General features: G+C 42.0%; 1 protein-coding gene across 3 annotated transcripts in view; it reads left to right on the plus strand.

Moving 5' to 3' along the window:
• The first annotated feature begins 501 nt into the window (after positions 1-501).
• The window catches only part of ALPK2 (alpha kinase 2), a 35,356-nt gene continuing 22,366 nt past the window's right edge, over positions 502-13,491 (plus strand). For all 3 annotated transcript variants that reach the window (XM_084225878.1, XM_084225879.1, XM_084225880.1), the window contains exons 1-2: positions 502-1,058; positions 8,759-10,442. In XM_084225878.1, coding sequence (XP_084082004.1) covers positions 9,075-10,442 — 1,368 coding nt within the window. In that variant the 5' untranslated portion in view covers positions 502-1,058; positions 8,759-9,074. The remainder of the gene's footprint in view (positions 1,059-8,758; positions 10,443-13,491) is intronic.

A 13,491-nucleotide genomic window follows, 5' to 3' on the forward strand; every position in this document is an offset into this window, starting at 1 on the left:
CCCATCATTAGTAGTGCTCAGGATCAGGTTTGACAGGGCTTGGAGTAGCTTGGTGTGGCAGAAGATGTTTCTGCCCATGTTGGGGTAGGACCGTATGACCCTTAAAGGTCCCTTCCAACCCAAACTGTTCAGATTTGAATGTGGCTGTCTCTCATTTCTTTGGGGGTTATTTTGACTATTAGGCTCTCGATATCCTTATTGCTATTTCTGGGTGAGGCTGGTTAGAAGTGCTGTATTTACTGCTGAAGACCCGTTTCCTATTTGTATAGATAACACTAGGAGCAAGAAGTATTTAGCACAGTGGTATCTTGTAACCAGTTTTAGCTGCATGTCCTTCAAAATGCTTAAAAAACTTGGCACAAAAGTTGCTTTTCAGCCTCTTCCAGATCCCTTGAGCTCAGGGCAGTTTGTGCAATTCATTCCAGTTTGCCCTATGTGAGACTTGTCTCCTTGGGTACCAAGAGTAGAAATACTTTCTTACTTCAGGATTTGCTTATTTGCCTTTGAGGGATGAGAATCATTAGGTGAATTTATGTGTAGAGATTATGAAAAGTTCACTGTCCACCTTTGACTTCCTCTGCCTGCTTGTTAGGCACTGTGGATTTTCTCATGCTCAGCAGAACTTTTGTGTGCTTAACTTCCAGCAAGTAAGAAATTCCCAATGTGCCAAGGAGAGCAGTTAGGCACGTGCTTCAAAAAAGAAGCCGGTGCTTTGTTATGAAAAGCTAAGGCCAACACTTCCTCTGTCTCAGGGCCATTAGGAAATTCCTATGGACTTCTATGGAAGTAGGATGTGCCCTCTCCTCACTGCCAACTCCCTGTCTGGCAGAGGTTTTCCCGGGAAGGGCCATCTGCTGCATGTAATGAAATCGTCTCTCTTAAAAGTCAAACTGTTCAGTGATCAGACTCCCTATCCTGAGGTCACACTCCAAAACACCAGCGAAGCCGTCGGGCTGCCTTGCAGCTCCAAACACGCACAAATTCAGCCGCCTTTGTCTCCAGCCAGGAGGCCCAGCCCAGGACCAGCCTACCCCAGAACATCCACAAAGAGCTCGAGGGTAAGTGACGGGTCGGGGTGTTTGGACTTCGAAAATTATTTTTCTGCTCTTTTTCTCCTGTGGGCAAATAGAATATGTATCATAAAAGTCTAATAAAGGAAGAAGAGCAAGTTAGTTTTATTATCAATGCACTACATGGGTATAGTGATTTATACTGCTATTGACCAGGAAATAGGATTTGTTATTTCCAAATAGGATTTGTTATTTCCTTCTGCTAAACAAGAGGCATTTTTGTTTATCCTGATAGATTTGGGTTTTTCTAAACATGTTGCATTTATAATTCTGCTCAGTGTTTCTGAAACTACACTCTGCTATTTCCACCAAGTGTCATTAAGACAAAATTGCAAAAATTGTACGAAAGCAAGCTTCCTTCTCTAAAGAGTGTGTAAGTGATACCAGGTATCCTGAAAAACACGTTTATTAATTCTAAATGTTTATTGCATGTTCTAATACTCATTAGATAAAAAGTTCCTCTATTCTTGAGAAAAAGGTCTGGTCACTTGGTAGTAATAGACGATTCCCAGGCTTCATGAACTGCCCCGTCTGACAGGGTCAGATGCTTGACAGATGTTAAAAATAGATTAAGACAGATCAGTGTTAAGAGTTGTGCTGCGATTGCTTATTTTAATTACTCTATATTAAGGTGTTTGTTTGACATGTGCAGAGCCAGTCATTTATTATTCTATTTAGCTGATGACTTATGGCTGAGGTGTTTTTATGGTGTGGGGCTGTTTACAGTGGGTACTGCACTAATCAAAATGTTGTCAAAAAGCCTTGGATTCTGGCAGCTGAAGATCTGCAATGTATCACAGAATTTTTGGCAAGGGCATATTTTCTAGACATCTGCTTTTTGAACAGCCACAACTTCACTGACGTTTTTCTTACCTAGACCTTGTCAATCCAACAAATAGTGTGATAACTGGTTTTGATAATACAGCATTTCTGTAGTTTGGTTTCTGACACTGTGGACTCTTTGACAAGTATGCTGCTCGAGGTGTTCCATTTGGTTGTGGTATCTCAAAGGACTTGAAAAAGAATAATGTGGTTATAGTTGTTGTTTGTATTTGAGACAGAACTGAACCAGGCAAACTCCTGTGAGGTGAAGAAACAAGTAGAAAATGCATCATTGTAAATCTGTGGGTTGTCATTACTACCCCATCAAATGTTTCATTCTGCAGTAGGCTCAGTGCTGTATAAATCCTTACTATAGCCCTGGTGTGAGTAGAGTTCACGAAGATACAGTGAATCTGGAATTCTGGTTTCTGTTCTCTTGGAGGTTGTAACTTTTACTACGTAACAGTTTCAGAGTGCGATCACGATCACAACACATTTGGAAAATGTTTTTATGGTGTTCCAAGTTGGAAAGCTTGAATAGACCAGGAATGGCGGATCAGAAATTTCATGTGGAACTTGATTCCATTAGTGCTTACAGATGCACTGAGCTTAAAAGATTCTCAATGTCAGTGTTGATGAAACTTTGAACCAAAACCTTTTGAAATCTTTGATTTCTGTTAAAGGAAAAGTTTAAACAGAGAATATCAGGAAAAGCATTTAAACATTGCAAAACATTCATGGCAACCTTTCTGGAAAGATGAAGTTATATGTTCCAGACCCTAAGTATATTGTATGTATTTCCATACAGGGCATATAATACCTCATTTAAGAAATACAAATTGGTGTGTAATATCTGCGTTAATTGTATCACTGAGAAGTCTTATGTTTTGTTTTACTTTGGAAGAAGGAAAATGTTACATTTCAAAAGATCTCCTTGAGAGGTGCCCTGCATGAGGAGTAAGAAAATAGGTATGTTCCCAGATACAAAACAGTTGGCAGGGTGGGAATGGCGATTGGATGCAATTATACCTGTTGACTTCTTAGAGGAGCTAAACAAAACATATGCAAAGTTCTGTAGGAAAGCTAAGACATATTTGAGGCACATTCCAGGGAGAATGGCAAGGGAATTAGTATTAACCTTGGAGCATAGCAGCATTTAAGCAGGGCACTCAGATTTCACAGGTGAGAGGTTTTTTGTTATACATGTGGTGCTGTAGTTGGTCAGTCTTGGGATCCTGTGGTTAGTGGAGATTCCTTTCTTTCTTCTTCTTTTTTTTTTTTTTTAATTGTTTCTGTTCTAATTTTGCTGCTTTCTGCTCCTTTAATCAATATTTCTTACCTCCTGCTGTTCATACCAGCAAGCTTTCTGGTTGAATCTATGTAATATATAACCATTTCTGTTCATCATCAAAACAAGTTCTCTGGTTATTGGTGGTTTGGTTTGGAAATATTTCATGTTCATCTTACATGAAGTCTAATTATATTGACCAAATATATTATATTTCTTTGTGGTTTAGCTACCTGCTGGTAAAACATCTTTTAAAGGGATTTATGGGAATGTATAATGTATGCTCAGGCAGGTGGAGGAAGAGCTTTTGCTACATCTAAGAACAGTAGTAGGGTAGGGTGGGATGGGATGGGATGGGATGGGATGGGATGGGATGGGATGGGATGGGATGGGATGGGATAGGATAGGATAGGATAGGATAGGATAGGATAGGATAGGATAGGATAGGATAGGATAGGATAGGAGATAATAGTGTTGCAAAAGAATAACTCCAGATTCCAAAGTTCAGCCTGTTGAGTGGAGGCCATACTAGGAAACTCAGCTGGCAGCTGGGGAGTTGTCTCAGACCAAAAAGCTCAGATTAAAAAAAGCAAAGCACACAGGCACTGACTCTCTAAACAGGATCTGTCTGCTGGAGAAGTGTTCGAAGCCCAGGTGAGCAGACCGTGTGTGGCTCACATCCACATCCTCCTCAGGTGCACCTACGTACAAAGGAGAAAGGCTGACCTTCTTGAGTGTACAATTTTGGTGAAAGTTAATCCTCAATCACTTAAGGCAAGGGGTTCTGACAGAATTGGTGTGGCCAGCAGCAGTTCAGTTCCTGCAGCCATGTTCCTGAGGCACCCAGTGTTTCTGGAGCTCTCTCTCACATTTCAGGTATCCCAGAACTGCTGTCAGCTCGGTATAGAGAGCCCAAAGTGTTGGTTGATGAAAGGCTGTTTCCCAGTGTGAACCACTGTGGCATTATCAGTATCATTCCCCCAGTGTTCTGCTGAGATATTCCCCATGTGGGCTCATTCAGCCTCTCCCTTCCCACTCCTCTGGCCCAGTGGTGTGAGGCAGGTCCTTGGCAGGACCTGCTCTGAGTGGGAGCTTTGGGGGTCACAGTTTGGCTCCATTGAGGGTTGGGCATTGGCCAGGTGCTCATTGTGCCACGGGAATGCGTGGGACAGGCCCTGAGCCCAGGGCTGGGGCCGCATAGATAACGGGAGGTGGTTCAGCAAGGTCAGGGATGAGTGAGTGCTGCTCAAAGATAGGAAGGAATCCGACTGAAAAGGGTGTGGGCCGAGGAGGGCCTGCACACAAAACAGAGATTACTTCATGAATAGATCTTAAATAAAAGAAAAATGCTTCAGAGAGGTCATAAAGGGTATTTTTCCACTGACTCTAGAGGACATGAACCTCACAGAAAGGCACAAATTCACTTCTGGGTTGCTAAAATGCATAAATTTCCTGTAGAAATAATTTGATTATAAAATTGCTTACAAAGAATGTGAAAGCCAGAAATCACTGCTTAGAGTTTTAAAAAGTTTAATGATAATAATAATAATGATAGTAATAGTAATAGGATAAAAAAAGGACAATATCTCCAGCGCTGGGGGAGAGGGGCGCATACAGACAATGTTATCTTTATACAGTTACATCAATAAGATACATGCATATTCTTGTGTTTCATGCATTATTCAAAGTTCTTTTGAACTTTCTGATGTTTCAGAAACTCCTTTGTTTGACTTCTTTATACTCCAGTTTATCTGCATGACATGCTGGGTGTCAGGTCAATATATTTTATTTCTTTTTGTGTCTCCATCCTGCTGTTTCACATCCTCTGATAAGATTTTAGTATGTCCGCCTTAATTTTAACAGGGTATTCTCTAATTGTCCTCCAGTGCTCTGGTTTGTATCACAGTTGTCTTATCACTTGGACAGGTTGGTCAGTGGATGGCCTTGCATTGTTTTTGGTTACACAAAAGCCTTTTTTTCTCCTTATGTTTTGCTAAGGTCTATAACACAGTACATTCATCACACTATTATTTCCATAAGTGATACATAGCTATTATATTCATTATACTACTATTTCTATGAGCAACACAATGCATACTTAAGCTGATAGATTATATTATATTAACATGCAGCTAAAAACAGTTATAATTGATACTATTTCTAAATAGTTATAATCACTAACAGCATACATAGGCTAATGCATAAATGCAAAAGCCAATATTATCTGGTCATTTTTCACAGGAAGTTTTTCATTTTGGTACTAATTCAATAAAGTAGGAAAGATGTGATGCAAGAGAGAAAATTTAATGGCCACTTTTTAAGTTTAATCCAGTTTATATTTTTTGTCAGTTAATTTTTTTTCTGACATTAAGAATAATCCCTCAGGTCCCTCTGAAATCACTAGAAGTGGCTTTGTCACCAGAACTACCTACAAAATATAAAATAATTTAATTTTTTTTCCTTCCATGTTAAAGTGTAATTCAAAACTGTTTTGATCTCAATTGAAATAAATTATCAAATATTGAACATGTTTAATAATGGATAAAAATAAGGTTCAATTGGGAGTGATGTCATTTCAAGGAAAATAATTTCAAACAGTCAAATTTTATATTTAGAACTGGAATTTCAGACAATACTTTCACTGTGAATAGTGAATAGGCTTTTCACAACCAGTGTGAAATTATGAGAAAGTATGAATTTTAAATGAAAAATCTCTTCCGGAAATTGACTTGAATTTGTTTTATTATATACATGCCTTACAGAAATGTTGGGTGATTGTTTTAGCAATTTTGTTGCTTTTACCAACCATTCTTTTGTTAAATATTATTTGAAATGGATTATTTTTCACAAACCCTGATAAGTTCCTGCCATCAAAGGGTTTTGGTGAAGCAGCTCCATCTGCCTTTTGCTGCCTTGTTAATCTGACTGTTGCAGGTTTGCATCAGTTCAGTATTTCTCCTCAATCACACCCAAGCACAGTTGTCAGGTTGGTGTTCTCATGCTGCTCCCAGCTTTGTTCTCTCTCTCAGTTCCCAGGCACTGAGCTCAGGCAGGAGCAGACCCTGCTGAGCACGAACTTGTGTTTCATTCGCCTTAAGGGCTACCATAAAAGTTCCCCACGGTTCTGATCAGTACAAAATGGAAAATCTCTTTACAGAAGATTAGAGAGCCAAAGCAGGCCTATTTCCTGCCATGACCTGCTCAAACCTGGTGTGTGAATTTCTCCTGTGTGGCTGTGCTTCAGGTGTCTCCTGTTGTGAGCCAGGACCTGATTCAGCAAGTAACATCATTGGTTTTCAGAGTGAGAGTTGGGACAAGTAGCCACAACACCCTGGCATGTTCTCATGTCTTCTGCCAACAAGTGTTCAACTCCCACTTTATCGGGAAGTGAGTTAATTTTCAGGTTACTAGTCAACAGCTGATGGTAAATTATCATGGTCTCTCCCATTCCTTTTCCCTCTGTGAATTTCACTGTGCATCCTTTGTCACAAGTTTTCCTGATGAGCTGAGAGGGTATCATACTAAAAGTTGTCTTTCCAGTTTCTGTCTAAATTCAGTAATTGAATTTTTTAAAAATCTTAATACTTTCTATTTTCTTCCCAGATTTAAAAAAATAGTATTTCTTTGTCTTGGGTGGAAACCCATGCAGTTTTCTCCTGAAATGTTATTTTGCTTTCATTTCTGTGGTTGTGTCTGACGGTGCATGGAAACCCAAAGTAATTTTTGTATGGAGAAATCTTGACAGCTCTTTTCCCCTCAATGTCAGAGTGCAGCCAAACTGAGACAACAATAACTGTCTAGTACAATGGCTTTAGTAAAAGCTCTTCATTAGTCAATCTGCATTAAAAACATGTTGCCAAAGCTCTTTTCAGCTGGGGAAATTACCATGCTTTTAAAATAATTTGCAACCTCCAAAAGAGAGGAGAGAGACATCTGGTCTTCTGAAAAGCAAAAATGAGAAGCGTTGAAAGAATGCAACAGGAGACATTAGGTAAATTCTTATTTAAGAGGAGAGGCTGAATTCTGAAGGGTATTTCCAAGGTACTGCAATAAAATGAGGAAAATGAGGAAAAGATTCATCCCTACTGCTCTGTTTTTGTTCTGTTATATATATTCCTTTGAGTTGAAAAGGAAAGCAGTGTGGTCAGAAAGGCCACTCTGGTTGCACCATGTTCAGTTTGTCTGGGCTCCTTGGTGTACAGGGACTCAAGCTGTTTGTCACACATATAATGTTGTGTCCTTCCTGTTAACTTTGTTCTCTACTTTTCACCACCCAGGTGGTATGGAAGAGGTGTTGGTGGCAGGTTTGCCCCAAGGGAACTAAGATAGCTCCGGTTGCTTAGTGCTCTTTAAGGAGAGGCAGACTGCAGCTGGCCGTGCAACTGCTGCTGCGTCACCAGCAGGCTCCAGCCCAGCTCCAGCTCTCTCCCTCCTGTGGCGTGTAGCTGGGCCCTGCTCCGGAGGCAGTGCTGGGCAGGGCTGGGGGCTGAGGGACCCGGGCCAGAGCAGGGACATCAGCTGGAAACATCATTACAGCAGAAGCATGGAGTAGGAAAAGCTGAATGAACAGAGGTGTCTTTAAATGGCTTCATTGGATTACACGGCAAGAAAGCTTTTCCTGCTGCTCTTCACCAATTCTGGAATAAATGTAGTCACTTTTTTTCAGAGCCATTGGTCTGGCGTCCTCCAGGAGGTCAAATTTACCCAGAACTGCTACAGTACTTTTCCAATGTCACACCTTTTCCAAGGTGACTGATGAACCAGGGTGCTCCTAGCAGTGTACAAAAGCATCTCAAGTATCTAAAATCCTAACATTTGGGAATGCTAGGGAAACAAGGGCTTTGTTACAGGAAGAGAGAAATGATTCCACATTTCTTTGGATTCCGACAGTGGAAACTTTTTGGTGTATCTCACTTGGATTTTATGTGAATTCAGTGTTGCCACACCACCGTGCTACTGCACACCTGCTTGAGAGGAAAACTTGATATGAGCAGGAAATTGAAGCAAACCTGCCTCATTTCATTGTTCTTTCAGCACAGGAATGATAAATATCAAACCAGAGCACAAGAGAATTGCTTTAAACAGAAATTGCCCTATAAAGTATAAGCAGGCTGGTTGTTCTGGGTGTTTCTACAAACAGAGTTTGGAATTTATGTCCCTATGATGCCAGTTGAAGGAATAGCCTGCTGTTGTGCCAATGTGACCACCAAAGCAGCGGGTAGCTGTAGCAGTGGTGTCCGTGTGGAAATGTACATTGTCTGCAGGTTCCTGTTTGCATTTAGAAAAGTTGAAAGGCTGTGCACTAGAGCCCCTGTCGAGGTGCCACACGGATGTGTGGGTGGGCTCAAGGTTTTGTTCTCCTAGCACAGATCACTCCGGACACTTGCAATGTGCTGCCAGTAAGTGTCATTGCAGACAGCCGGGTTAGGGTTACTGCCTTAACGTCTGATCTTGGATCTTAAAGAATGATTTCTTCTTTTGAAAGTGCTTGCAATTATGTGTGAACTGACCACCTTTTAGAAAATACCTATAGCCATTTCAGAAGTAATTTTAAGCTTTGTGATTCTTTTACTTGCAGGTGCACAGAACAAGATCTGCACTTCACTGAGCTAGAATGACTTTTCTTGACCCAGAACCACATACAAAGAACAAAACTTGCCTAGAATTTGTTGTTGTCCTAAATGAACTCGTGACAGACTTCAGGGTAGAATGAGCAAAATCGGAAACATTTTGCACAATGCAAGAGTTCCCCCTGTGAGGGTGAGATTGTGTTGATTTCATCAGGTTCTGACTCTTCAAAAATCATTCATTTACTGCTTGAGAAACTCAGCAAAGCAGGAGTTTTGTCTCCACTTGAGAAATCCCTCAAGCACTTGCCTAACACAGAAGACAACATGGATGTTAAAAATGTAGTTAAATCCCAGGCAACTTTTCCCTGCCTGAGGGATTTGTTAGAGGATAGTGATGACCTGCTTCATTTTAAGGGTGTGGTTGATGTCACTGCTGGAAGAGCAGAGGAATACTGCAGCAGACAGGTGCCTTTCCACCCCACAGATGTAGCCACTTGTCACACAGGCAACAGTTGCCTTAACACACAGGACTCTGGATCTCCTCAGTCTCTGGCCAATGTCCAGGCATGTAAAAGGACTGGGCTGGGCAGACCTCTAAGCAGGAATTCCCTGCTGGGTGAGCAGGCAGACACTTCCCTAGGTAATCTCACGGATTTTGGAAAATATGACTCTGAAAATTCTGTGGCTGTTCTGGAGATTTATCCAGAGAAAGTAACAAGTGTAAGTGATGACTTTTCTGATGATGACCTGGAGTACTTTGAGTGTTCAGATGTCCTTACAGTGCATGAAGATGAAATCTGGAAAAAGAAATTAGAATTTTTATTGGAAAGTGATGAAGATGATCTAAAACTGAGTAAGGATTGTGATGGGTGTGCTTACTTCCTCAGTGAAATGCCTTGTGTGTTCCAAGTGTCAGATAACACTACGCCTATGGATACCCCCATTGGCTTCTGTGAGCATCAGTCAAAAATCAAAGGAGTAAACGTAAGGAGAGACCCCTCTATGTACAGCCAGTCAGCTCTGCAGACAGAGATGACTCTCACTGTTGGACAGCACCGAGATAAAAGTGCCATTTTGAAAGACAAAGAGAAGAATCAAGTGCCTGTTTCTTCTGCAGCCACTGAAAATGAACATCCCAGAAGTGAAGAAGAGACTAATGGAAGTGACCATCTGGCTGCAGGTTCCTCAAGGGACGAACCAAAGCCCATGGACACTATCCCTGTCCAGGTAGATTCCTCTGCCCATGGCATAGGTGCCGCTTGCACAGATCAGGCTTCGGGGACAATGACAGAAACCAGCCCCGATGGGGACATGCTGGGGGAAAGCTCACTGCTGCTGGAGGAGGGGAGAAGGAATGTGTCAGAGGGAAATGCACGGCACGCTGTCTGTACCTTAACAGAAAGTCTGAGGAGAAACCTTTTCAAGCTGTTAAACCCTATAGAACTTTGCAGATATGTAAGTACTATAGGACAGTCTTTCCAGGCTGCAGCAGCAGGTAGAGAATCCAGAGCTCCGTCTCCCAGTCACGAAGGTGTCTGTTCAGTACAGATTCCCGAGGAAGCAGAAAGTGTGCAAATGCAGGCTGGTCTGTGTCCAACAGAAGAGGCAGATAAAGACAGTCACTGGGAAAGGAAAAGGACTCGGGGGCTGTCTGAGCAAAACCAGATGCCAGATGAGAACATCTCGTTTGGGGTAAGTAACATGTTTATCATTTAACACATAGAGCTGCTCTGCTGAACTCAATGCGATTTATTCCTGCTTGTCACAAAATAATGTAAAATCAAAATTACTTTGAAAGATACTATTCATGTACTTCTGAATGACAGCTACGGCTGGGAGGGAAATCTGGGTTTAGAAAAGGCCCAAGTAAAGCCTAAGCTGTTCTAATTATAGAGTGAGCCTGATAATGGTGAGAGGCACTAATGGGCCTCTGGACAGCTGGATAGAGAAATCTGATATGGAGGGTATTGCACAGGTCTTAGCAAAGTAATGCTTCTTTCAACCCAGAAATTTTCTCAAATACCTGTTGGTATTTGAGCAGAGAATGCTTTGATTTACTTTCTTTTCAATCTATATGCAACAAACAAAACCGTCTTCCACTAATGGTGCTGGAAACCTAAACCAAATTAGGAGGGGTTTGCTCTGTTTTTGTAACAACAAAAGGAATTCAATGCAGAAAGTTCATGTTACAGAGGTGAATGGAGCTCTGTGATTTTTAAAAATAAAACAATGAAAGAGTTGGATATTACAGTTGAAACTTACAAACCAATTAAAAGTTAAAACCCCTGTGGTACTCTCCATGTACTTGCATATTTTATGCTGTTGGTAGAAAATGAGCTGGAGAAATCACTACAGTTGTAGAGGCTGGTATGATGCTCTACCAGTTTTCCTAAGTAGGAAAATTGAATCACCATTTCTATTTCACATTGTAAGGACTCAAGATATATAAATACTATTAAATCATGAATAACCTTATTGTCACCAATTTTTCTGGTTTGAAGGTGTGTAGCTAATTGCACAAAAAAACCTCATTTGTAAAAAAAAAAGTTTTTTCCAGTTGCACATGCTTTTCTTCGTCTGATCATTTGGATAAAACATCTCCCAGTTCTGGGTGTAGTGTCACAGTAGAGTGATTTTAATCTCACCACTGGGGTGTCTTCAGCAGTCAGAAATCCCTGAATTCTTCTTCCTGAAAAATGCTCATAGGTCTCTCTGGTTTTATGGTACATAACATTCCAATCCTATCTGAGGATCACATGATGTCCTTATGATAGGGAATACCCCTCACTGGAATTAACCTCCTCAGAGCTTCCTGACAGGGTGTATGGCTGTGGTTTGCCAGAGTCTTTGTTTGCTTTTTTTTTTCCCCAAGTCCAGTGCAATAATTTAAATCCCGCAAGCCTCTTAGCCAAGAGCAGCTGTCAGGTGGCATAAATTTCAGAGCAGCCACTTAGACTCTTGTTGTGCCTAGTCAGTATGTCTGCATTTCCATGGCCAAAACTTTTCACTGGATAAGAAATTAGTATTGATGTAGACAAAAGGATGAGACCTGGGCACACGCCAACCCCCCTTTTTAAACATGAGTGTGTGACAGTGAAATTCAGGTGTAGGTTCAAAATTATACGGTTTTCAAAATGAGCCAAGCAAAAGCATCCTGCCTGAATACTGCTCCCTTTTTTGGAGCACTAGTAAAACGTGGACAGCTTCTCACAGCACCCATATAGTAAGCTGTAAGCCAGAAACGCCTCAGAAATCTGCCTGTGTAATCTAAGAGAAGAACTAATCTATTGCTGCACACGGGTTTCTGTAGGAGTACCCTGGGGCATTTGCTGGAGCCCAGAGTAGTACTGCCCTGCACGAGCAAGGGGAGGGGCTCGCAGCAAACCCCACTGCTGACTGCTTTGGAAGGGTGTGGTATTTTCCCTGTCCATGTGGGAATCAGGTCTGCTGAGGGGTACAGAGCAGCCACGGGATCACAGCACTTATGACCCAAGAATTTACACTTGGCGCCAAGTGTTCGAACTGGAACAACCTTTGCAGTGTGTCTTGTGCAGCACCTGCTGTGCTGTGTGACTTCTCCTTCAATTAGATAGTTCAAGTGGGAGGCTCTTCACTCCTTTCACAACCTCATGGCCTAGCCTCAGGTGAAATTCTATATTTACCTGGTGCTTCAGAGCAGCTTCATTAACAATAGGTCCAAGAGACCAATGGTGCCAGCTGTGTGATGTTACATAGTGTACAGAGAGCCAGGAGGCTTTTCTGGGTGTCATTTGGAATCTGGTTCTGTTAGCAGTCAGCCAGAACCCTGTCCCTGTCAGTGTCCAGGACCCTGTTCCTGTCAGTGTTCAGTGTTCAGCCAGAGCCCTGGTCTTGTCAGAGTTCAGTGGTCAGCACCCTTGGGTCCCTGTCAGTGGTCAATGTTCAGCACTCTTGGCACAAGGTGCTGCTGTCACTCCTGGGTTACAGAGCCATTATTCTGTTTTTTTAATATCACAACAGTCTGTTCACATAAAATCTGAGAGATCCTTGGTATGACCTTGCCAAGACAAATTTCTGTCACTTTTAGATAATTTTGAATTTTGTTATCCAAAAAGGAGAGAAGCAGAACTGACACAGAAGTTCCAGGTAATTGGGCATCTGGCCGAGATGAGAGCTCGGCGTTGCAAGAGAACGGTCTGGGCCTGAGCCGTGCCAGAGGGGCTGTTGCTCTGTGTCAGAGCAAGCCGCAGAGTCCTGTGTGGAATAACTGCAGCTCATGACACCAGCCCTGCTCATTCAGTAGGATCTACCCTAGGAATGGCAGTTAACATCCCATTTTGTTGCCCATGTCTTAAGTTGGCTCCAGGCTTTCCAGGGAGACACACCAAGAAAAAATCCCCTGGAAAATATGTACCGCTTTGGAGCATGGACTCCTGACAGCTGTGCATGGTCAGCCTGTTGCTCTGTATTGTTGGCAGATAACTCACTTTTCAGCCTTTAAAATATTATAGTTCTTCCTCTTTTTGTGCCTTTTGAGCAGGAATAGCAGGATGCTGGCAGGATGTGCCAGTCAGTCTGCAGGACAAAGCACAGCTCAGGTCTTTTGTTTCACCAGTCTAAAGCAGTTGAAATAACTACAGATATTGATACGCCAGGGCAGGTGTGCCATTTAAAAGTGTCATTTTAGGAAAGGGGAATTTGAGTGGCATTGCATGAAACAGGGAAGTGGCAAGATCCACTAAGGTGGATTGCTGGAGAACAA

Source organism: Fringilla coelebs, assembly GCF_963513975.1.
Source record: "Fringilla coelebs genome assembly, chromosome: Z".
NCBI lineage: Eukaryota > Metazoa > Chordata > Aves > Passeriformes > Fringillidae > Fringilla > Fringilla coelebs.